Source organism: Danio rerio, chromosome 10, assembly GCF_052040795.2.
Source record: "Danio rerio strain M-AB ecotype USA chromosome 10, GRCz13ab, whole genome shotgun sequence".
In the NCBI taxonomy this organism is placed as follows: domain Eukaryota; kingdom Metazoa; phylum Chordata; class Actinopteri; order Cypriniformes; family Danionidae; genus Danio; species Danio rerio.
This window is the reverse complement of record NC_141030.1, coordinates 30323319-30350660: the sequence shown is the minus strand read 5'-3', so window position 1 is coordinate 30350660 and position 27342 is coordinate 30323319. Positions and strand designations below refer to the sequence as shown.

The window sequence follows — 27342 nt, the reverse complement described above, 5'->3', positions numbered from 1 at the left end:
TCAGACTCACGTTTTATACTAGATTTATTTATATATATATATTTTTACAAACATATTACACATTTTACAAATAATTTTTTGGAATGACATAAAACTAGGTGCATATACAGCTCATCATACGCTCATTCATCAGACACGTTTTGACAGACATGCTATTTGATGAAAAACAAAACCTTAGGAATATCTAATATAATCTTAAAGATCGTTTTCTGAACAGCCATGCATCATTTTAACTAATATTACATGAATCTGAGATACATTCTTGTGTCTAATCCATTGTTCCATTAAACTATATTGTATTATAATCTAAAAGATTATTTTTCTGAACAGCTAAGTGTCATTTTTAACAGTAAGTTACCAGAAAATATAAATGTTTCACCATAGAGTTAAACAAATAATTTTACATTCATTAATTAATTGTCGAATCCATTCTTCCATGACCTTGAAGGAAACTCAAACCCACTTGCTGTGGTAGGAGACACCTCATGGGATAGTCCTGCTCTGGCTCTTGGTATTGCCAAACTGTTTTCATACACAAATCCTTGCACAGGAAAAGTTAAGAAAAGAATAGGTAAAGGATTAGAACACAAAAGCAATAGTGGTAATGTCTTGTAGCCTAATTGTAAAGTCTTACCCAGGTCTGGTCTTGTGATAGTCACTTGACGTTGGCTGGATTCAGAAGAAACCGTTGAGCTTTGGGTTGAGTTAGACTTGATGGACCTTACAGATGCCATGAAGGAAAATGTGTTCGGGGGATTGGGTTTGTGTTTGGGAACCACAGTTGCAGTTTGGCTCCATTCTGAAAGTATTCATGGGGTCAGCGCTCGCATTTTACCAGATCCTCAAGATTGCGAGGAAGAATTTTAAGCCTTACCAGAGTACTCCTGCAGCTTGAAAGCACCACAACATAAATGTATTCTCCATTGCTTGCGTACATTTTCCTTCACGAGACAGTGGAACACAAAAATGAAGAATCCTGGAGCAAACCATAGCGTAGTGTCAAAGGATTGGATTGTAAAACCAGTTCGGAAATAATCTAATGTGTTGTTTCTCACCTTGTAGGCTGTTCATTATGGAGAACAAGTAGAGAAGGAACACTTTGACAGGACCCCAAGCGAGAAAAGCCACAGACCAGGTGAGACCCAACAAAAAGGTAAGGCTCGCCACAGCCCGCAGGTCCTTCAAGATCCCACTTCTGGTTCCAGCCGGCTGATTGACTTGCATATTTCTGATCTGAATCAGAACCACTAAGAAGATGGAGCCATTGCACAGCAGTATGAAGGCTATGTAGCTCACTACCGACACGTAGAAAACCACATCGTTTTTCACCCAGCAGCTGAATAAGAAAATCATGAACATGTTTCACTTAAAGAAAAGTTTGCAATGCATTTTTGTTATGATTTCAATGATAAAATGTTTCACTAACAACATTTCAGAATCATCCAGGGTGGATTGGGAATCACTCAGGCCATACGCATCTTTCTTTATAGCCAGTACTAAGCCACAAATTATAAGTGGAATCCCTGTCCAAAGACATAATTGATGTTAAATAGAGAAAAATTAGTGATTTAAGAGCAACGTTTACATTAAATTAAAAAATATCTCACCCCAGCCAAGCAGGCAGAACTTCAAAATGTATGATGGCACATACACATTGAACACTTTGACCAGAGCAAAGTACATATTCACAGCTCCCAAGCCCATCCAGGTGAAGGAAGTGAGTAAGAAATAGTGTAAAGTGGCCGCTACAGCAATGCAAAGGCCGTAGTTGCCAAAAGAAGATATCCAGGAGTTCAGCAGGAACACCAGGTTCAGTCCCAGTAAAGCAAGGGACAAGTTTAACAGAATTTTGGATGGGTAATCTCTCCTTAACTTCCTGTGGTAGCATACAGTGCATCAATGTTAATGGCAAAGACTAATAAAATGTGCATTTTATTGAAATGATTATAAAACCATGGTCATGATAATGCATGTATGCTATACTTCTGCTCAATAACACAGATTATGAAGTCTTCTTACTCTAAGAGGGTGTAGGTTAACACTGTGATCCCAAGAAAGCATGAAGACACACCGCAGCCCATGTATGTGATAATAGTGAGGATTCGCTCGTTCTTCTCATCAATAGGAGTTCTGGAAACATCCTTAAATGATAAAAACAAAAGTTTATTTGAAATTATTTTAACCAAAGTATAAATATATTTATAACTCTAATTTAAGTTATAAATATTAGATTAACTGATCAAATAAAAAATAATCTTATGAATATTAGTATTAAATCAATGTAAATATTTAACATTATAAATAATAGAACTTTTATTTTATTCATTCATTCATTTTCATTCAGCTTAGTGCGGCAGCTGGCTCTCTGCAACTCTCACATGGTCGCCCACTGAAGCTAAGCAGGGCTGCACCTGGTCAGTACCTGGATGGGAGACCGCATGTGAAAGCTAGGTTGCTGTCAGAAGTGGTGTTAGTACGACCAGCAGGGGGCGCTGAACATGCGGTTTGTGTGGGTCCTAATGCCCCAATATAGTGACGGGCACTCTACACTGCTCAGTGAGCACCAGCTTTCGGATGAGATGTTAAACTAAGATTACTGACTCTCTTTGGTTGTTAACAATCTCAGGATGTCCTTTAAAAAAAGAGTAGGGGTTTAACCCCGGCATCCTGGCTAAATTTGCCCTCTGGCCTCTATCCATCATGGCCTCCTAACCATCCCCATATCATAATTGGCTTCATCACTCTGTCTCCTCTCCATCAATCAGCTGGTGTGTGGTGTGCGGTCTGGTGCAATATGGCTGCCGTCGCGTCATCCAGGTGGATTCTGAACTGGTGGTGGATAAGGAGATTCCCCCCAATTTAATATTAAATATTATATATAATGGCATTATATATTATAAATTAATTTTATAAATTATAAATTAAAAATATTATATAAAAATTATTATTTTTAGTCCCTTTTTTCAGGGGTCGCCACAGTGGAATGAACCGCCAACAAGCATATGTTTCACACAGCGGATGCCCTTTCAGCCGCAACCCGGTACTGGGAAACACCCACACCCACTCATACACTATGGCCAGTTTAGTTTATCCAGTTCACATATAGCACTTGTCTTTGGACTGTGGGTGAAACCGGAGCACAGTAACCAAGTTGAGTGCCCACCAGACACACTAGAGGGCACTCTACTCATCACATCTGCCACTGAACTGGACTACATATTCCATCAAGCAGTTCACACACACCATTTCCAGATCACCACTGATTACAAACACACAGCTTAAGCCCATGAAGACTGATTACCAGGACTATATATACACTTTACTTTCAAACACATCTTTGCTCAGTCTTGTTTCACTGTAAGTGTACAATTCCTAGCATTTCCTTGTTCCTGTTGTTGCGTTTCATGGTTTTGGATTTTTGGACTGTGTTTTATTGGATATTTTGAGTGTTTGATGTCTGCCCTGACCTTTGGCTGTTCTTTGGATTTTGTTTGTGAATTACCCCTTTTTCTTCTGTTTTGTTCCAGGTTTTGAGCTTGGCTGTGTGACCATCTGTTAAATAAAGTTGCCCTTGGAACTTTTACCTCTGTGTACACACCCCTCATTAGAACAGGGAGAACCCTCTCTTTATATTATTCATATTATAAATCATTATAGCTAAGCTAAAATGCTGTTTGAGTTTAATTCTTATTATTATCTGTATTCATATACAGTTGAAGTCAGAATTATTAGCTCCCTATTAATTTTTTTCTTTTCTTTAAATATTTGTTAAATGATGTTTAACAGTAAATTTTCACACTTTGTCTAATAATATTATTTCTTATGGAGAAAATGTTTTATTTCGGCTAGAATAAAAGCAGTTTTACATTTTTTAAACACCATTTTAAGGTCAGTATTATTAGCCCCTTAAAGCTATATTTTTTCTATAGTCTACAAAACAAACCATCGTTATACAATAACTTGCCTAATTACCCTAACCTGCCTAGTTAACCTTATTAACCTAGTTCAGTCCTTAAATGTTACATTAAGCTGTATAGAAGTGTCTTGAAAAACATCTAGTCAAATATTATTTACTGTCATCATAGCAAAGATAAAATATATCAGTTATTAGAAATGAGTTATTAAAACTATTATGCTTAGAAATGCGTTGAAAAAAATCTTCTCTCCGTTTAACAGAAATTGGGGAAAAAATTAACAGGGGGACTAATAATTCTGACTTCAACTTTATGTATTTACAATCAAATAAATGCAATCTTGATATTATACTTCATTAATTAATCCTTAGATAATGAATTAATAAATTAATTTTTTATTCTAACATTTATATAATTTTATTCTAACAACTTAATTCCTTATTAGTATTATTAGCTGTATTTAAAGATGCATTGTAGATGCTAATCATGTATATTCAACAGTATACTCAAATAAATGCATATTTTATTATTTACAATCTTGAATGACTGCAATCTTGGTGGGCAAATAAATAATATCAAATATTAAATGAATATAAACAATTTTTTCAATTTCTTTTTGGCTTAGTCCCTTTATTTATCCAGGGTCGCCACAGCGGAATGAACCGCCAACTCATCCAGCACATGTTTTAAGCAGCAGATGCAACTCATCTCTGGGAAACATCCATACACATCCATTCACACTCATACACTACGGACAATTTAGCTTACCCAATTCATCTACACGTATACGTGTCTTTGGACTGTGGGGGAAACCCACACAAACACAGGGAGAACATGCAAACTCCACACAGAAATGCCAACTGACCCAGCCGAACGAGCGACCTTCTTGCTGTGAGGCGACAGCACTACCTACTGCACCACAGCGTCGACGAATATAAACATATATTATTAATTATATCATATTTATGACAATTTTATTTCTAATGAAGTAGATTTGTAGAGTTAATGGTGTAAAGAACACATCAGTGTCGTACCACAAGCACTCCAAAGTGGGTCATGTGGTCACATAGACAGGTTGTGTAATCCTTGCTGATATTATACGTCCAGCACCCCTTTGGACTCCATCCTCCATATCCATCTAAAGCAGGACACACACAAACACACACACACACATTATGAGATATAGCAATTAACATGAGAAAAACACAGTAATAAATAATGTTGTCAGGTAGTCCGGCTGACTTACCATTCTTATTAAAATCCCAGTAGACGCAATGGACATCCTGGTCCTTCTGTCAAATAAACAAAGATAGCATATTTATTTCTGCCAGTGATGTTTTTAATTGCTAAATATTTATTGATAACATACTGTCTTAGTTTGTAGGTGGTGTAGAGTGACTGCAACATATTCTTTAAGGTTTTCAATGGGTCCTGTGGCATTAGTCACACTGGCAGACACCACAAAAGTGTTCAGTTTTTTCCCATCCGGATCATCCTGAGGCCAATGCATTAAAGAATGTGTCATATATGAGATAAAGACTGTAAAACTGACAGCCATGGAACACAGAGAAATCGTTCACCTTTGTTTGAAAGAGAGCTGGAACACCATAAAACTGAAACTGAATGCGAGGGCTGCTGTCATTTATGATGGGGAATCTTTCTTGGATTTCAGAGGGAAGAGAAATGAAGGCCACTGTGCCATCAAAAGGCTCTTGGTTGATATAAATCTATAGAAAAAAAAACATATGGTTTAATCTTTGTGTTGTTTTTCAGATGCTATATATGATTCATTATATTTTTGTTGGTGGGAAAAAGTAAACAGTTCAAAGTTCAAAGCAAAATTATTAGCTGTGAATCTGATTTTTTTATTATTTCTTGATGTTTAAAAATGCAAGGAAATTTTCACTCTTTCACTACAAATGTGCATTATTTTTCTTCTGAAGAAAGTCTTATTTTTATTTTAGTTTTGCTGGAAAATAAGTATTTTAAAAATGTAAATGTACAATTTCATGGTCAATATTATTATTCCCCCTAAGACTGATTATTCCTGATTTGTTTGATTGGCTCCATAACACACCTTTGTTTTTGATTTGACTAATTAACCTAATTTATATACAGTAAATTAACCCAGATCAGCACTTTAAATTTAACTTTAAATATAATACTGAAATATTGTTTACTCTCATCATGGCAAAGACAAAAATTAAAAAAAAATTGTGTTATAAAAATTAAAAAAACTATTATTTATACTACTAACCTACTATTTAATACTTTAATGTTTTAAAATGCTTTGAAAAAATATCTACATTAAACAGAACTTGAAGAAAAATACAGAAACATGCAATCCTTGTTATGATGCTTATTTTATTATGCAGCATTATAATTTGCAGTGCTAAAAATATTTGTATTGATTTGGTGTGTGTGTGTGTGTGTGTGTGTGTGTGTGTGTGTGTGTGTGTGTGTGTGTGTGTATATATATATATATATATATATATATATATATATATATATATATATATATATATATATATATATATATATATATATATATATATATATATATATATATTCTCACGGGCCACTTTATAAGGTACACCTGTCCAACTGCTGGTTAACGCAAACTTCTTATCAGCCAATCATAAAGACATGGTCAAGATGATCTGGTGCAGTTCAAACCAAGCATCAAAATGGGGAAGAAAGGTGATTTAAGTGACTTATAATGTGGCATGGTTGTTGGTGCCAGATGGGCTGGTCTAAGTATTTTAGAAACTACTGATCTACTGGAATTATCAGGCACAACTATCTCAAGAGTTTACAGAAAATGGTCCGAAAAAGAGAAAATATCCAGTGAGAGGCACTTCTGTGGGCACTAATGCCTTGTTGATACCAGAGGTCAGAGGAGAATGGCCAGACAGGTTCTAGCTGATAAAAAGGCAACAGTACTGAAATAACCACTCATTACAACAAAGGTATGCAGAAGAGCATCTCTGTGAGTCTCGATTTCTGCTGCGAAATTCGGATGGTAGGGTCAGAATTTGGCATCATTAACATGAAAGCATGGATCCATCCTGCCTTGTATCAATGGTTCGGACTGGTGGTGGTGTAATGGTGTGGGCAATGTTTTCTTGGTACACTTTGGGCCCATTAGTACCAGTTGAGCATCGTGTAAACACCAGACTACCTGATTATTGTTGCTGGCCATGTCTATTCCTTTATGACTGCAGTGTACCCTTCTTTTGATGGATAATATGGCATGTCATAAAGCGTGAATCATCTCAGACTGATTTCCTGAATGTGACAATGAGTTCACTGTACTCAGTTGGCCTCCACAGTCACCAGATCTCAATCCAATAGAGCACTTTTGGTATGTGGTGGAATGGGAGATTTGCATCATGGCTGTGCAGCCAAAGAACTGCATGATGCTATCATGTCAATATGGACAAAATCCAAGAGGAATATTTCCAGTACCTTGTTTAATCTATGCCACGAAAGATTAAGGCAGTTCTAAAGGCAAAAGGGTCTGTAACTAGTAAGGTGTACCTAATAAAGTGGCCGGTGAGTGTATTAATATGTTAGTTATGGCATATTTTCTATTGTCACTATTTTCAACAATATAATGCATCCTTGCTATATAATACTTTTCATATATTTTCATATTTCATAGCAATTCAAAGATGAATACTGTGTAAACAAAGTTTACAGAGTATTGCACATTTGCTGTTAATGTGTAGTTGCTCACCTCAGGAATAAAGCCTTTGTTAGTGGAAGAAACTCCAAAGGTGAGGTTTTGAAAATTTCCTTGGTCAATATTGACCACAGATATTGCCAAAGCAGGAGCTGTTAAACTGACCGACTCTCCTTTAAACCCTAACATCTGGTCTCCGACAGACTCGGTGATGTTCAGAATGCTGCACAAATACAGAGAAGCATTATTTGTTGACATGTGAAGTATAAAATCAGACTGTAAAATCTAAGAACTAATTTAACAGATGTTTACACACAGTATATTTGTTGATGGCCACATCTTGGAAATCATTTACTATATTTGTTTTAGTTTTATTACTTTTATTGTATAATAAAAATCAAGTCTATCAAGAGAAGTATTATTCTCGTTCATTCGTTTCCGAAGGGAGGAATCATAAAATGTGTCTGTTAAAGTGTTATGAGCCAAAATGCAATAGCCAGATGAGAAGAATCAAAACATTACAATTTTAATTTTGAAGCAAAGTATATGAAAATCTCAAATTTCACAGCATTACTATGAAAAAGACATACAATTCCATGAAGCCCTGCTAAAAGTACAATTAAATTAGCTAAAAAAATAGTATATATCGAGTCTATTTAAATATTTAGCAGGACCAATTATGATTGATTTGATTTGAGAGTGGGTGGAGCTAATGATCTTTTTTTGGCACACTTTCTCTGATTGGTGTAATTTTCTGTATTGCATCATGAGTACTGTAGATTATTATTTTTTCAACTTGACAGGTTTGCTTTTAAATGTGTATTATTTACTGTCATAGTTTTACTTCCAGAAGAATTGTGCAAATATATTAAATAAGCAATCAGTGTCACGCACCTGTTGGTGAAAGGTAGCAGGTTGCTGTCAGACTGCAGGATGTCAGACGTGATGTTGATAATGACTTCTCCCAGCGGAGGAGTGATCGTGCTCACGTTAATCACATCCGCTAGTTTATTCAGTACTGTTGAGAGCTCAGACTCATCCAGATGCTTTTTCTCATGAATCAAGTCCTCAATCATGATCAGAATGTCTTCTGCATTGTCTAAAAGAGAAATGCAAAGGAAATCTTGTAACATGTTCATACTGAGGAAATCTTGTAACATATGTGCATATTTGCATTTAACCACTTGAGGGTGAGAAAATAGTTTTAATTTTAAATTTAATTTTTGGGTGAACAAAAGGATTAGTTTATTCTAGAGTGACATTTTCCTAATAATTTACTCACCCTCTTTGTCACCCATTATGTTAATTTCTTTCTTTCTTTCTTTCTTTCTTTCTTTCTTTCTTTCTTTCTTTCTTTCTTTCTTTCTTTCTTTTTTTCTTTCTTTCTTTCTTTCTTTCTTTTTCAGTTTTAAAGAAAAAGGTTTTTCAGCAAAACAGGTTTTCTTCCATATAGTGTTCAGTGTTTACAGTTTCAGTACAGCTTGAGATAAAGTATACACCAACTGTGTTGACCTTGTTCTAAAATGGGGAAGTGCGCTCATTTTTGTGATTGTTTTAGAACTTTTGATTTAGCTGCCTAAGGGAGAAATGACTAGGAATTATAAATGGCAGAAAACGTTCAAACTAATTACTCTACAAACAAATGTGTTCATGACTGTACAGACAGAGCAGAATAATATAATAAAAATATCAGTTTGCAATATCCAGTGGACGCAGTGGCGCAGTAGGTAGTGCTGTCGCCTTACAGCAAGAAGGTCGCTGGTTCGAGCCTCGGCTGGATCAGTTGGTGTTTCTGTGTGGAGTTTGCATGTTCTCCCTGTGTTTGCGTGGGTTTCCTCTGGGTGCTCCGGTTTCCCCCACAGTCCAAAGACATGGGGTACAGGTGAATTTGGTGAGCTAAATTGTCCGTAGTGTATGTGTGTGAATAATAGTGTATGGTGTTTCCCAGTGATGGGTTGCAGCTGGAAAAGCATCCACTGCGTAAAAACGTGCTGCATAAGTTGGGGGTTCATGCCGCTGTGGCAACCCCAGATTAATAAAGGGACTAAGCCGAAAAGAAAATGAATGAATGAATGAACATCCAGCATCATAACGAGCTGTTTTTAACGTCTAAAAATGAATGAAAGTGAATGAAATCTGCCATCATGTTAATAAGTTCTAATTTCCAGCAAACGAATAAATGAACAAAAATAACCAAGTGTGGTCAAAAACCAAAAAAAAGTTATATCAGAAAAAAACATGCTGTGCCCCATATGGTCTAAAACCTGACAGGTGGGCAAATCTAAGCTTGTTTTTAATAAAACAAATATAAATATGGATATAATAAATAATATCGCTAATAATAATAACATTATACAAAAGCAAATTGTTATGAATGAACTAAAAAAGCCTCCCGAGATGAAGAAGACATAAAAGCAGTGATTTTTCAGATTTTTGTAGGCTAGAAAATAATGTTTTGTAATATTTTAATCCTTTATATTTATATCCTATATCTATTCTTATTATATCCTATATATATCCTTAATATTTAAATTTTTTTCATATGTAAAGATATTTGCCTATTGCTCTCTTGTGTGTATTAAGCAGTGCGTAAGCGAGGCGCAACTCTGCACTGGAGTTTAGACCGGGTTTGTTTTGGTCTAATAAAAAATCTATTTTAGTTTCTCAAAATAGCAACGTGCCAGCAGTGCGCCTCGGAACGCCTTCCTTTTTAGACCAGAACGCCTATGGACGCAAAAATGAGCGCAAATGCATTTGCTATTTAAACAGCATAGTGCAACACCTCAAAACGACTCTTGCGCCAAGCTTAAACTACCAAAAGACTATTGCGCTGCGCCTTGCGCCACATTGCGCCGGGTGTATGATAGGGTCCAATGTTTTTAAATGAGAGATTTGTGAGGGGTGTACTCATACAGTATATGTTGAGCACTGTATATATACACTAAGACTTGTAACCTGACATGACACCACAACAAAGGATAAAAGACATCTGGAAGTATAATTCTTAAATAATTTCTCCTGTGAATGACATGATGAGGCTATTATTATGTGTACTTTAGAAAACATGTCATTTAAACTCTTAACCCTTTGACTGCCTGCTCTACCAACTGGTTGACCGTGTTTTTACTGTTTAAAATAATGGTTTATACTCACAGCATTGTTAGTTTACAATATTGCACTACACTTGATTTTGGTTTTATTGTAAAAAAACAAACAAACAAGAAAACATGTTAAATAAGAATCTCAAATATTTTATGACAGTATTCAAAAAATAAATATTATTTAGTATTCAAAAATTCTTTATTTTGACTTTTTAAAAAATAAATTGGTTTTACACTTAATATTTTCAGATTTTTCATAGTATATGTATTAATTCCAGTATTTTGTAGAGGCTGAAATTTTCAAAATTATGATATTTGTTAAAAAATGTATTGAGTGTGTTAACTACCGACATTAAAATAAAAATAAATCTTAGTGGGGTAGTTAAAGGGTTAAAAAGCATTTACCATTAGTGACTGTGATGTCCTCCAGATCTGACACACTGTGGACTACAACCTGACACTGCCCCAGGTCTGGAGACGTCCAGAGAGCACTGTTTGAGTCGGCATCCAGATAACTGTTTAGAAAAAATGAGATGAGAGATATAATATTGAGAGATGCTCTATATTACATAATGCTCTTAAGTTTCGGGGTGGAAGCTGTTCACCCCTTTTATGGCTGTAAATAAACCTGGAACATTGTGGAGACACAAGAAATTGCTTAACCTCTGCAATGAAATCGATCATGCAAACAGTTCTGACTTTAATGATCTGGAACATACATGTGATTAATTGGTTTACAGCAGCCTCCTCAAATATTAAATTAGATGGCTTCCTCTTTTGAGAGATAGCGATTAAGAGCAATAACCCCTGACAGTGGAGTCTCGAAAGATTTATAGTCCGGTAACATGCTGTCATCAATGTCCCATTAAGCAGAGCAGACAGGCAGCTATGAAGTCGAAATGTTTCTATAATTTAAAGTAATTACTACAATTTAAAGGTGTTTCGGTTTTAGATACACAATTTATGGCATGAACAGCATTATTTAACAGCTAAAAAGCCTCTCTTAATCTTTAGCAGCAGATGTTGTGAGAACAGAGAGAGGATAAAGTGTGTGGTTGGAGACAAAATTATCCATTAATGCTATTTGCTAAATTAATAATATTGATTGCCAAGTCTTATTGCAGTGTTATTTTATATTTGGCAATTCAATTTCTGAATCTGAACACATTTACGTGCCAGAAAACATTCGGATTTATTTGTACTATGCTTGATATTTATTATATTTTACTAATACAGCTGCATTTGAGTTATTCTAATATAAAATATTTTTGCTAGTTATTAAATAGTTATTAAAGTCATTTTGTGAAACAATAATAATAAAATAATAATACTACTAATAATAGTAATAATAACAATAAAAAACATTTTCCCCATATTGTGCAGCCTGTTGTACTTAACATTCAGAAATGATTATTTAATCAATACAATTATAGTATAATATTGAGAGTTCATTTAAATCTCAAGGCCCCCTGGTTGAGAATCCCTGCTCTAAGTAACATACTCCAGATTACCAAAAAAATGCAGACAGGGCCCTCTAGTGGATGTATCTCATGAAACATGCGACAAAATGTACCAAGGGCAACGTAATATATTTCACAAAAATGTAGCCTGAGGTACATAATTCTAATGAGCCTGGGCTGTTAATAATAATTCTGACTTTAACTGTATATATATATATATATATATATATATATATATATATATATATATATATATATATATATATATATATATATATATATATATATATATATATATATATATATATATATATGGTAACACTTTACAATAAGGTTCATTAGGTAATGCATCTACTAACATGAACTAATCATGAACAACACATGTACAGCATTTATTAATCATAGTTGAACATTTACTAATGCAATATTAACATCCAAGTCCATGCTTGTTAACATTAGTTAATGCACCATGAGTTATCATGAACTAACAATGAACTACTGTATTTTCATTAACTAACGTTAACTAACATGAACAAATACTGTAGTAAATGTATTGTTCACTGTTTGTTCATGTTAGTAAATGCAATAATTAACATTAACTAATGAACCTTATTGTAAAGTGTGACCATATATATATATATATATATATATATATATATATATATATATATATATATATATATATATATATATATATATATATAAATATAAATATGAATATAATAATAAAAAGCATGAAGCAATTTAAAACATGATTTATGTTTTGATCAAATGTTTTAGAGCGTTACCATTGCCGGTATGCTGTCTTACTAGGGTTTCCCTCACAGGGATGTGAGATTTTGTGCTCAGCCACAGTTTGGGGCCATCTGAAAAGCCCCTGTCTGGTGTAATGGTTGTGCTCAGGACAGGGCACTGTATTTGACATCGAAGAGAGATAAATTCAGACAACACTTAAACTTAAAATGTATATTTTTTATATATCTATATGTAGCACATACCGATGTAGGAAATTAAAATATCCTCAGGTTTGGCATCCAAGCATACAAATCCACTGCAGTATGTTTTCTCCAGAAGCCTGTGAATCAGTATTTGTGTCTCTGTGATGTTTGATGACGTTGTTACCCGGGCATGAAAGACACAGCTGTGCCTGGGAATAAGCCATATCAGATAACCACAATAAATTCATGTACATTTTCAACAATTTTTAATTTATTACTATGTTTACATCACTTGCTGTGTCTTGTAATAAAGATTTCACCTTGTTCCTGAGTGCAAGGGACTCTGCAAGACAAGATATACAACAATTTAAACATGTTCAGGTTCCATTTACCTATAAAGAATTTGCCATTAAAATAGTCTTGCTGTTAACATTTGAAAGTTTGTACCTTTCTATCCACCATGAATGCATTTGTATCCACACTGCAAATACAAATCAGACATGTGTATGTTTGTCTTCGATTTGGGCTGTTTTTTGTATTGTATATTACGACTGTCTAACCTTCGTTTTCTTGTGTGTGTTGAAGACGGAATGAGCTTGAAGTTCAACACTGATATTCCTTTACTAGAAAGAGTTTCGTTAAGCTACAGTGATAATAAAAACACAATTAAGATGAGATTTTTGCTTCCACTTTGACATTTAAGCTTGCTCTGTTGAGATCTTACCCAGAGTTGAATGATATTCTTGGGTTCACCAGGGCCTTTAATGGTCACATTGACGTTGACCTTGAAAAAAATATCTGTTTTTAGAAAAGAGACATTGTATGTCACAACTTTCTGAGGGCAATAATGAGACTGAAAAGCATGGCTAATATAATAATAAATCCACAGTTATTGACCTGATTTGTTTCCTTCAGGTAAAGCTGTAGAAAAGCATGCAGTTGTGTTTAATGCAAAAGTTGTTGTGGAGGATAAAAGAGTGGTTTCTTTAAATGTCGAGGAGCTTTCTGCCAGAGTTGTTTGAATGAATGGTGGGGAGCTTGGAACTGTTGAAGAGATGAAAAGATACATTTTAGAGAATGTAGAATTGCATATAGCTGTGAACGTAAAAGACTAATGGAAACAATAGGCTCTGTTAACACCTCATATTAAGATGAGTTTTTATTCATTTTTTTTTTGCTCATATTTAGAGCTCATATTTAGAGCTTAAGACCACTTCCATGTGTAGTCAAAGAGTATATATGATTATATTGCTTTTAGCTTAGTCTTTTATTAGAGATCGCCACAGAGAAATGAACCACAAACCATTCTAGCATATGTTTTATGCTGCCCTTCCAGCCACAACTCAGAACTGGGAAACAGCCATACACTTTATCATTCACACACACACTCATACACTATGGCCAATTTAGTTTACCCAATTCACCTATACTGTACCACATGTTTTTGGACCATGGGGGAAACTGGAGCAATGAAGGAGCACCAGAGTAAACCCATGCAAACACGGGAAGAACATGCAAACTCCACACAGAAATGGCGACTGGCCCAGCAGGGACTTGAACCAGTGTCCTTCTTGCTGAGAGGCGACAGTGCTAACCACTGAGCCACCCTGCCACCCTGTATCAAGATTTGTATGCCTTAATAAATTATAAATTAAGTCTCTTAAGGAATTATGTAGAAAACATTACAGATTTATAACATTAACAAAAATCTACATCATTTTATAGGTACTTTGGACAATGGGGACTGGCATTATTTTCCATGAAATCAAAGGTCAGTTTCACTGTAGCTATAAGTGTCCATTTTTCTCTTATTATGATTGATAGCAGCAATTTAGACAGATATAGACAAGCGTCGGCATATTTATTGTGTAGCTTTTTTTATGAATGCAGATTTTACAAGCATTTAACATTATAAAGTTACTTTTTGTGAGAAAAAAATCAATGATGGTGAACATCAACATGTCTTTGACTGAAAATTAAAACCAAAAGTGAACAATGTGGCATCATTTCAGGATTTTACTCTCCAAATTGTGTTAAAATAGATTTAGGCTGCATCAGTGGCTTGCTGAGTACACTTAAAATAATGGCAGCCCGCATAGTCAAAAGTAAACCTGGATTTTTTTTACAACATAAATATTCTATTGGGATTCTATTTCACATTTCATTAAAATACAATATTTATGTTATATTAAGCCATACAAGTCTCAATTCCTGGGGTACTGATTAAATGCTTTGCTTAAATGGGATGTATTCTGAGAAATTACATTACAAAATGTATGAATTTTGTGGAATTACACCAAAACACAGATTAAAATCTAAAAATCTTATTTGTCATCCACAACATAATTATTCATTAGCTGTGCACTATGGGTTTGTTCATTTATGCATAACACTTAATGAACCTGCAAAAGTGATATAAAGCATGAGGAAACAAAAGGGAAGGGTCTCAAAAAGATCCAAGAAGATGCATTTGAATGGATTGAAATACTTAATGAAAATGTGAATGCATGTGACAGCAACTTGTGACTGCGTCACTGAAATTACATGTTAATACCATGTGAAAACAGGGCCAAATTTATTCTACAAACTTGTTGTTTCAGTTGAGGATGAAATAACTGTTGTTGTTTCCAGTTGTATGGCTGTTGTGCTTTCTGTTTTTGCAGTAATGGTCGTAGTCATCGGCTCAGGAGTTGTGGATGGTGTTGTTTGAGTTGTTGGAGGAAAAGATGTGGGCACTTTTATGGTAGGTTTTGTTTCTGGATCTGGCAAGAGATGGTCTAAAAAAGTACAAAAAGAAAAAAAAAGAATTAGATTGTGTATATTACATGTATTAATAGTCATTATAATTAGAAACATGGAAAAAATTTGATTTGGATGTAGAATATAGCCAATTTCACACAGTACTGTACCCATAAATTGGTGTAAATTACCATAATGGCTTTACCAGTAAATTAAAAATGTGCTGTTCTCATTTTGGAAAATTGTTAGATTGATTTTCTAGTATATTTAAAAAGGGCTTGTTCACACATGATCTCTTCACGGCAATTTACAGGTAATTTTTCAGGAAAAGTCATTATATGTGAAAGAGCCTCATGACTATGATTTACCAAGACAGTATCGTATCGGATCTTTTATTTTATGACATGTAAACTTCATTGCCTATCTTATCAGCAAAGACAATTCAGAATGATACCAATACAATAATAAATACAATAAAAACCATTCAATCAAACAAATGCAAGTCATATTAAATCACATGTTTACAATAATATATAATAAAATTATCAAACCTACTCGAACAAAGCTTTTTTGAATTAATTCTTTAAGTGAGCTCACATTATAAAAAAAGTCTTCTACGAACATTATCAGAAGGACAGACCAAAAAAATAAATTTAACAGAAAGAGGAATGTTGCAAAACATGCACTGAGTAGGGTCATGTATGTACAATTCAACATTTGTTATAAACCATTTGATCAAATCTGGTCTTCAAAGATATACACCAAACTGAAATTTACCAAGAGGGTATACGAAGATAAACCCGGGATCTGTAGATATTCTGTACTGGTCTATTTCACGATCCTTGGCGAGCACCTTGGAGACTTCTTCCTGTATTTTTCCTACATCAGCCCGAGGAATCACGTTAATGTGAGCCACACAGTCAAACCTACAAAGAAACACAAGCATGACATCAAACTATCTTTACCCATTTCTAATTAGTTTAAATGACATTTTTAATACCACTTCTACATGAAAAATATTAAGAATGAATACACAGATGGACTAAAGGGATGTTATTATGCTTTTTTAAACAAGATTTCCAAAGATGTTTGCAGCTTGGGTCTCATTTACTCTGGCAACAACAAGCAAATCAATACCATGCATTGTAATGCTTTGTTATTCTGATCCCCTAATATTTACATAGAAATCTTTTGCACTGTCGGTGCAGTAGCCTAGTGGTTAGAGCACCGACATGTGGTGCAGTAGCATGTTAGGGTGTCCCAAGTTCAAATCCTGGCTCAAGGACAGTCCCTACTCCCTCTCTCTCTTCAGCTTCGCTTCCTGTCTCAATACTGTCCTATCTAAAAAGGACAAAAAAAAAAAAAAAAGAAATCTTTTGCATCATGCCCTGGTGGGAATAAAATAAATTCCGGAGTGGATATTGTTATGTGTGCATTTCTGTAAACAGAGAACTCAGATTTTCTCAAATTATCCCCACATATATATATATACACACACACACACACACATATATACATATATGTATATATGTGTATGTATATATATGTGTGTGTGTGTGTGTGTGTATACACACACACACACACACACACACACACACACACACACACACACACACACACACACACACACACACACACACACACACACACACAAACACACACACACACACACACATATATATATATATATATATATATATATATATATATATATATATATATATATATATATATATATAACCTTACTTTACAGTGGACTTTGTGCTTTTGATGCTCAAAACACTTGAACTAAAGAAAGCTGAAAATGTAAAAAGCATAATTATGATAATAAGCATAATTAGGTGAAAGGTGAAAAGGCGGTTAAGGTGAAATTTAAATAATTCTTTTGGATGTTAATATCAAAGCTAGTGTTTTCCAAAACAGTGACAAAACTTGCATTTTGAATTTTATCAAAGCTTGCAGTTTGTCACTTCCACCTGAATGGATCAATGATTCCCGCCCGGTCTAGAAGCATATCAGGAGAATCGAGATCAGGTAGGTCTCGATCGCTCCCCTTTTAGAAGGGGAGAAAAAGGAGGAGATGGGGTGGAAGGGGGGATTCTTCCAAAATTAAAATAGAACAATAAGGAGAAAGTGATCCATTTATATTAAGCTAGGATCATTCTGATTGGATTATTACTGATTACGGATGAGTGGCCAGCGGTGCACAATCATATCATGTGCTCCTCTCGAAATTAGTTTATGAAACTTCACTTATTATGAAATGTTCTGACCTATCAAATAGTGCCTGACATGTCTTACACCCTTCAAGACTCTTCTCATTCGCTTTTATTTATTGCGCTTAAGCTCAATCATTCCCACTGGCTAAGCGTGATTAAAAACCAAACACTATTGGCTGTTTTTTTAAAAAAGGGGAGGAGGTACTACATGTCCCACCCTGTCTTCAGTGTTGTTTTAGTTGAGATTACATCAAACAAAAAATGCACATTTCAAAGCACTTCATGAGATTTTGCAGATTGTGATAAAATTCCAAGAGATTCTCACTGGCTGAGTCCTGGCATGGTAGACCACAGCGTTATGGATCTCTTCTGAAAAGAGAAAATCATCTTGTTGTATCGATGAGCATGTAGACTTAGTCTTTTATTAATGTAATAATAATGTAACACTACAGACTCACCTCTGGGTTTCCACTATGAGAGCTGTTAAAAAATGAGAGTATATTTGATCTTGGTCTGAAAACATTTGTACTGAGTTAAGAAAGATACAACATGCTCTTACCCTCCTTTAGGAAACACTCGAACACTGTTCAAATATATGTATGTGGGCCACAATTCCAACTCTGCTAATGCTTGTGTCAGCTAAAAGCAGGGAAACACATACAGTTATTACTAATATTTTGTCTTTTTCCAGAACTAGCAGCAGTGAAAACTCATTTTGCTTTCTGATGCTCACCAACTGGTGTGCAACCTCTTTAGCATCATAATCATGTGTTTTGTTTCCGTCTTCACGGAGGATGAGAAGAACCAGTTTTACTTCATAAAAAGGCCAGTCTGGAAAAAAAGGAAATTGTGTCAGGTAAAAAGAGACCATTAAAGCTCTGTATTACACACACAGGTTTTAAGCACATTTTTACTACTAAAATTCCAGGACTTTCCCCAAAACTTTCAGGTCAATATTAATGACCTATTGTGTCATGTAATGTCTATGTACATGTGGTAAAATTTATTTAATCAAATTTATTACCGCATATCAAAAAATATGTGACAATCTATGTAGTTGGTTTATTTTCTTTATTTAGAAAATAGTTTTTAGAAAATATCTTGCTGTCTGTATGAATATATTTTAAAAAATGTTGGGTTGTGTTTTCATAAGACCGAAATTTCCATGACTTTTCCAAAACATCTTGGGTTTGTTTTTTTTTCAAACTTTTCCAGACCTGGAAAATGACTTGACAAAATTCTTTAATTTTTCCAGGTTTTTCAGGACAGTACAAACCCAGTATAATTATATTTTATTTATATACAAAAGAAAATTTAGCATCCAAAACAACACAATACAATGCAGTTAAGACCTGCCTGGAGCTAATATAGCTGTGCGTTTCCATGAAAGGCAAATTGCAGGTCACAGTAGAATGTTCATCAGTCAGGCATTCAGCAGCTCTATGATAATTTTATATATATATATATATATATATACACACACACTGCTCATGCAAAATTTACTTGCATTCAAGTATATCATTGGACTTTGATTAAGACTTTGTTTGATTACAGAATGCATTTACCACGGCATCGTTTCAATATATTGCTCTGCAATGTCACAACATTGGCACATACCGTTGAACACAAAACAAATAGAAGCCTTTTTTCAGATTAGCCTCACTGGTTTTCTCAAAGCCACACAATGGTTCTCCAATATCTTTAGTTTTTTATAATGCACTGGACAGTTATTAACTTGATTTCTTTGCTTGACGCATGCTAATAATTTGACCCTGAAAGATTGTTTTTTCCTAAAACAGATTAATTTTTTCAAGATCTTTTTCACAACCACAGGATGTTTGTTATGACATGGTTGTTTAAGAAATGAGAGGTTAATTTCTGAATGAGTTAGGGTTAAGTAACTTGTTACCAGCTGAAACATAAAAACCCTTTTTTTCCAGCTGGAGACTCTTATCCGTTTGCTTTGTTAAATCCTGGTGGTTACCTTTTGGTCACAGATCTTTCTTTTAAATAATATATTCTATATGACACTTACAATACGACATTTGTGTTAATACTGCACATTAGATTACTCAGTATTAAAGCTTAAAACTGGAAGTAATCTAACAAAAAATGTAAGATCATCACAGTCCATAAACAGTACCGTACTACATCCAAGTAGTTTTATAAACAGGAAAAATCAAGAGAAACATTAAACTGTGTTGAAATTTTTGTATACATACAGTGAAAGTCAGAATTATTAGCCCCCCTGAATTATTAGCGCCCCTGTTTATTTTTTTTCCCCCAATTTCTGTTTAATGGAGGAAAGATTGTTTCAGCACATTTCTAAGCATAATAGTTTTAATAACTTCTTTCTAAAAACTGATTTATTTTATCTTTGCCATGATGACAGTTAATAATATTTTACTTGATATTTTTCAAGACACTTATATACAGCTTAAAGTGACATTTTAAGGCTTAACTGGGTTAATAAGGTTAACTAGGCAGGTTAAGGGTAATTAGTCAAGTTATTGTATAACGATGGTTTGCTCTGTAGATTATCGATAAAAAAATTTGCTTAATGAGGCTAATAATTTTGTCCCAAAAATGGTTTAAAAAAAATTAATAACTGCTTTTATTCTAGCCAAAATAAAACAAATATGACTTTCTCATGCAAACTCCACACTCCACTGAGCCAAGGTTCGAACCAGCGACCTTCTTGCTGTGAGGCGACAGCACGACCTACTGCGCCACTGCGTTGCCCGTTTAATAAAACTTTTTTGTTAAAATGAGCCAAAATAATTTTCTATATTCACTGAGAAATGGATTTTCATTCATTTTCAAAAGGGGCTGTACACTATACATATAAACCATATATACACAAAGTTTTATATATATATATATATATATATATATATATATATATATATATATATATATATATATATATATATATATATATATATATACTAATAATAATAGAATATTTCAATGTATGGGAACCTGCAGTAGACATTATAATCCCATCATTAGCAAATATTTGTTAGTAATGTTTGTGTCTCTTACCACACTCCTGCGTGACATCTTGTAAAGGCTGACAGTTCTTGACTTTTTTCCAGATTCGTTCCTCCCAGTGGAGAACATCTCCATCATAGCAGGCCATTTCTGAAATTTCCTGAGCGCTGCGCACATGTCCCCACACCCTGAACAGACTTATGCTGCCCTTCAGATCAGTGCCAGTCTCGATGTCGAACTTGTCATTCACAAAAAAGTGAGCCACAGCTAAAGTCAAAGTGCCACCGGCGGCCACAGTGCAGCAGTTTGGGTGCAGAGCCACGTCTTTAGACTGAGGATATAAAACCACCTCGGTCCCGTTAAGATAGACTTTTGGCTTGGTCATAGCCTTGGACCAGGTCATGCAAATGGAGTGCCAGTTGTGCAAGGACAGATCCTGGGGGGTGATCCAGACTCTACCGAACATCGTGACATGGAGCTCTGATCCATAACCTCGCATTCCCAGCTCTGTGTGTGTCTTATCTGGGTGCAGATACATGAAGGCGGTCCAGTCCGAATTGCCCAGCTTCTTCTTTATGTTCACACACACGCTGAGCGCTTTCAGGGTTGGGAATTTGTGCTCCTTTTTTAGCTCCCAGTAACTGCAGTTATTCTGCATGAAATCCACCTTCTTCCCCCACAGACTGACAGCAGTTACTGAAGCAAAGAGAGAGAGAGAGATTTATGAAACATGTATAACATATTAATATAGATTTAGACATTTATGTTATAAATTGTGTGTCTGTGTGTTTATTAGATATACACCTTCATCCTTCGATTTTATGACGCACAAAATGAGGAAGATGGATAAGGCCTGAACCTGCTTACTGTGTTTTCCCATTTTCCACCTGATAATAGACAAGAAAAAAAAGTTAAATAAAGAATAATAATTACACATACATACACACACACGTTTAATATCTTTCTTTTTTTCAACCTGTTTTTATACATTTTAATCAGTTTTAATTAATTTAATCATGTTTTCTTTTTGTAACTAAATGTACTTATTTTGAGATTGTTTTATGCATCATATTTAATGATTAATATTTAAAATGTGAAGCACTCCAAATTATTATTATTTTTTTAAATGTGCTATGTAAATGAACTTAATTTGCTTTGTTTTGCACTAATGAAAAAAAGTCAATTAATAAACATGATCAAAGTAATACAAGCAATACTATAAACAGAAAAATAAAGCATACAATTTAGGCTTTTTAGGAGTCTAGTTCTGCTGCTAATAAACTGCTAAAAATATGTAATATATTATTATTATTATTAATATAGCTGAATTCTTTTATCTATGCAATTATGTCAGTACATAATATTTTAGGTATTTTTCTAGATGCTAGTAATTGAGCTTATAATGCACTTTAAAGACAACTAAGTTAATTACAATAACTAAGCAAAGTTAGGGTAATTAGACAAATCATTGTGTGAGTGTTGTTTGTTCTGAAGACCAGTGGTTCTCAAAGTGGGGGTCACGAGACAATGACAGAGGGTCGCTTGGGGATTTCAAAAAATCTAATTCATTTTACTAAACTACTACAATTAGTAAATTTTATCCATAACCTACAGAGGAAAAAATAGTTACTAGTTACATTAAAAAACAACATGCAAATCCCCCCCTCAAAAATAAAGGGAGATAACGTTATATTAAAGAGACAGCACATTGATGTTTAGTGCAGGTTAAACTTTCTGACACCTTTACGGCACTCACGTACACTTAAAATAAATACAGGCTACAGCTTAACAAGAAGGTGTTTTTCAAAATTGAATGATGAATAGGCTTGGTATATGTGTGTGTTTTATATATTTATAACCACCTCAGAGGATATTGTGGGTCACGAGTCACTAGCATTGTTTTTTAGGTGGAGTCGTGGGCTTAAAAGTTTGAGAACCCCTGCTGTAGACAATTGAAAAACAAGGGGGCTAATAATATTGACCTTTAAATGGTTATTAAAATTTTTAAAAATGCTTTAATTCTGGCCAAAATAAAACAAATAAGACTTTTTTACAGAGGAAAAATACTATTGGAAATACTGTGAAAAATCCGTTAAATATGACCCGAGAAATATTTGAAAAAGAATAAATATTGCACAGAAGGGCTAATTATTTTGCCCTCATCTGAATACATACACACTCACATATACACTATAAAAAAAGAATGAAGAAAAAATGGTTTGAGTTGTCTTTTTGAAGACAATATCAACTGTAAACATTAGCATATAAAACCTTTTATTCTTCATTAATCCTGACTGAAATATTGTATGGACGATCTAAGTTGACAAGACAACTGAATTAAAACCAATGTGCATGATTGTGAATTCTATCAAATTTAATTAAATAATGACTTAAATTACAATTATGTTGAATAACAATTTATTTATTTTCATATATAAAAAACCAAACAGAATTCAGAGTGAAAAAATGATTACTCACCAGATTGAACACATACTAGTGTCAGATATCCCTGTCGGACATTTCTTCATTCAGGACAGCAACAGTGCTTGATCATATATGTTGATGTGAAAGGTATGACTAAGGGAGAGTTTTTGAGTTAAAACGCCACCCCCCGCCTCATAATCCTTTTCAGTTATTCATTAAGCTCATCAATCTTCCACTTTTCATATTAGTACAGTGTGAACCACTGAATGGGTACATGACATGTGTACAGCATCTTCAAAGTCAAGTGCTGCTATACTGTATATTATCAGTCAGGATGGTTGTTACGTATATGTTCAGCAAACAAATCGTGTAACCTTGAGGTTAACTCTTGTGCATCAATTTAAAAAAGTTAAATCCATAAAGAGGACAAAATAACCATGTCAAAAAAACTTACATTACAAACATTGCATTACTTCTTTATACTTTCATCTACATACTATCATTTTTTTTACCAACTTCAGACCGATATTGCTGTAAATAAACATTGTTTTTATAGTCTGGCTTGTTTACATTTTGTATTAATACAAAATGTTAATTAACTTGCATTGTCCCTATCAAAAAAAAAAGCATTAATAATAATAACCGCTAAAAACTGATTTGATTAACATTATTTTAAACAATTTTTTTTGTGCAGCGTCACATAAAAATACAATAAATAAATACATATTTCCAAGGATATACAAAAAAAAAAATCCATGCTCTGTAAACATAACTATAATTGGCCTTGCCAACAAATGGAAGCTTTTTAACAAATAATGTAAGATTTATTTTTAAAACTAAAATGGCTCTAAGATTAAATAACTATTTTAATGGGGATATTTTTTTGTCCTGAATAACCTATATTTGTATCTAATGTAAAACTGATTTATGTAAGGAAATGAGGGTGAGATTTTCTAATGATTATGCAAATGTTGGCACGTACACTGTTTCCTTTCAAAGAGCTAAAATGATCACAAAAACAAAAAATAATAATAATAATAAACATAAATGTCAATAAATGACCAATTTGTGTTAGATTAATAGATCTTTAAAGATTAACTGTTATAAAATAAAATGCTGTCGAATTTTGCATATAATGTTAGCTGAAAAGGCTTCATTTTTAACTAATTGCAAAAATACATGTACTGTGCTCAGCATAATTGAGCACACCCCATTTTAAAAATGAATATTTTTATCCATTTCTCAATGAATATAGGCAATGCATTTTGGTGCATTTAATATATTTTAGTCATCGAACATATTTAGAAACTGAAAGATAAAACTATTAAATTTAAGGAATATATATATATATATATATATATATATATATATATATATATATATATATATATATATATATATATATATATATATATATATATTAGGGATGGGAAGATTAACCGATATGTATCGATACGCGGTCATGCGCGTGCACGATGCGAGTGCATCGGTTGAGCAGCAGAGGATGAATGAAATTTTGGAAGCAAATCGAGATGCATCGGTTTTTGCGAGATGCATCGATTTTTCCGAGATACAGCTTATATTTTTAATATAGAATGTATTTTTTATTTATTAACAAGTGTTGTCAACCTGTTTTTGGCACATAATTTAATCGACCTACATAAAGTAAGCCTTAGCAACGGATTTGCGGATGTGCACACACTACAACTCAGTGTATCAAGTGTGCGGATGAAGCTAGTGGAGCGCCCTCAGAAAGCGCGAGAAGCAAAACAAACATTTTATTCCCCACTGAGTTTTAAATCTAAAGTATGGCAAGCAACATTATGGATTTAAGGATGGACGACATGACAGGACAGATGCAATTTGCAAAATGTGCCGCGCATCTGTAAAATACGCGGGCAGTATGACTAATCTGAAATCTCACTTGAAGCGGCGCCACGGTGTTGTTGTGAAAGCATCTTCCAGTGTTTCTGCATCCCCGGCTTTCGCACTGCTTCAACCAGCACCAAAAGTGGTGAGAAAAGCATTGCAAGTTTTTTTTCCATGCGCAACAGTTCTGCTCGCTCTACGCCAATAACGAATGCTATTGCATTGTTCATCTGCAAAGATATTCAGCCTAGTGTCACGGAGAACGAAGGTTTTAAACACCTCCTCCTGTTAATTTTTATTTAATTATAATAATAATAATATTAATATTAATAATAATAATGATAAAAATAATTGGGTGTCACAGTGGCACAGTGGGTAGTTTGACCACCTCACAGCAAGAAGATTGCTGGTTTGTTATATTTTTATTAGCCTGTTGTTTACAGTGACAGTGATGTTTCAAAGCAGCATAACACTGCTAGTTCACAACCTTAAGTTTTGAATAATCAGTGGCAAAATATATCTTTGTAAAACTTGTTTTCATTGTTGAAAAGTTAAATCACAATTCTTGTTGTGCAATGCTAAATTTATTTATGTTGAAAGAGTGCAAATATATACATATTTTTTTAATATATATTGCACTTATACATTCTGTTTATCTTGAAAATACTTAAATAATATGTGCTATATGTTCTAAAATGGCCCTCTACTGTAAACTGACACTCTGGCTCTGAGAGAAGAGCCAGTTTGTAAAAAAAAGTCTTGGTTTTGCTTGGTTTATAAATAATCAAACTCATTCAATGGCACAGCATCCTCTTTCACATCATCTCATAAACTTGATCTAATTAGTTAGTGCTGAAATATCGCATCGTATCGTGATATGGGTGTGAATCGTATCGTGTTGCATCGCAATATGTCACAAATGTATCGCTAATATATCGGATCGTATTCTTTGTATCGAGATGCGTATCGGATCGGCATTATAGCTTAGATGCCCAACCCTAATATATATATATATATATATATATATATATATATATATATATATATATATATATATATATATATATATATATATATATATATATACACATAAAAGTAAAAATCAAGAGAAGGAAAAAAAAGAGAAAAAAGTTGTTGAAATTTTGTAGGTTGTATTAAAAAAAAAAAAAAATATATATATATATATATATATATATATATATATATATATATATATATATATATATATATATATATATATAATTTTTTTAATACGACCTACAAAATTTCAACAATTTTTTTTGTTTGTTTCTCTTGATTTTTCCTTTTTTTTTAATTTGCATTTAAAAATTTAAAACAATATACATTTGGGTGTACCAGTTTTTGATCTGTTATCGTAAGGTATTTTGTTAGATTAGCTCCAGATTTGGCTTCAGTACTGAATAATCTAATATTCACAAATATAATATTAAACATAAGTATTTAAAATATAGATTTGAGGGTGTACTTATATATGCTGAGGACTGTAGCTACATTTAACTCTAAACATTAAAACAAATACAATATTTTTAGTCTATGGTCAATGTCAAAATCATAGATGTTTCTTTATATGTCAGGCTGAATCACATAATTTCCCCTACAATTTGTAAAACTAAAAAAAGTTGCACTAAGTGAAATCAATGTAGCTCGTTTTTCAATCGTAAATTCTAAATACATCAAATGTTTCGCTCTTTATCTTACCTCACTGTTTTCCCGCTCTCCTCCAACCCCGCCAATTTAGTTTAATTGTCAAAAAACTACAACGTGGACCGTTTAGCTAGAGTTAGCATATGTGTGTCTTCATTAAAAACACAGCAGTATACGACGTTTTTCTGTACTATGTATTAAAATACAAATGTACAGTTAAAATAACAACACAGACAGCAATAAAGCAGTTTCTGAGCTCTTCTACGACGTTCACGTTGTGAAATGGTCAAACATTGATTCAACTGATTCTGTTATTTGTCCCACTAGATGTCGC

The 27342-nt window shown here is 33.7% G+C and overlaps 1 protein-coding gene across 7 annotated transcripts; it reads right to left on the bottom strand.

Moving 5' to 3' along the window:
- Positions 1–6: 6 nt before the first annotated feature.
- On the bottom strand, positions 7–27340 carry adgrg4b (adhesion G protein-coupled receptor G4b). Of its 7 annotated transcripts, none has more exons than XR_015501177.1 (31): positions 27063–27333; positions 23529–23627; positions 21855–21937; positions 21102–21746; positions 18790–18887; positions 18616–18695; positions 18515–18536; positions 18382–18425; positions 16615–16763; positions 15687–15875; positions 13996–14142; positions 13823–13896; positions 13659–13741; positions 13546–13579; positions 13419–13441; positions 13159–13307; positions 12971–13072; positions 11106–11215; positions 8494–8698; positions 7654–7822; positions 5495–5641; positions 5284–5409; positions 5161–5206; positions 4949–5052; positions 2020–2141; positions 1608–1876; positions 1427–1523; positions 1056–1336; positions 875–976; positions 635–799; positions 7–541 (listed from the first exon to the last, which is right to left on the bottom strand). XR_015501177.1 is itself a non-coding variant. In XM_087270702.1 (31 exons), exons 2-31 carry the CDS (start codon positions 23576–23578, stop codon positions 414–416), a joined length of 4065 nt encoding a protein of 1354 aa, XP_087126828.1. In that variant the 5' UTR covers positions 23579–23627; positions 27063–27340; the 3' UTR covers positions 7–413. The 7 variants fall into 7 exon arrangements, 4 of the variants coding, with proteins under 4 accessions (XP_087126828.1, XP_087126829.1, XP_087126830.1 ...); XR_015501178.1 differs by having other exon boundaries at positions 23529–23595; positions 27063–27318; XM_087270702.1 differs by having other exon boundaries at positions 12949–13072; positions 27063–27340.
- Between the last annotated feature and the right edge of the window lie 2 nt (positions 27341–27342).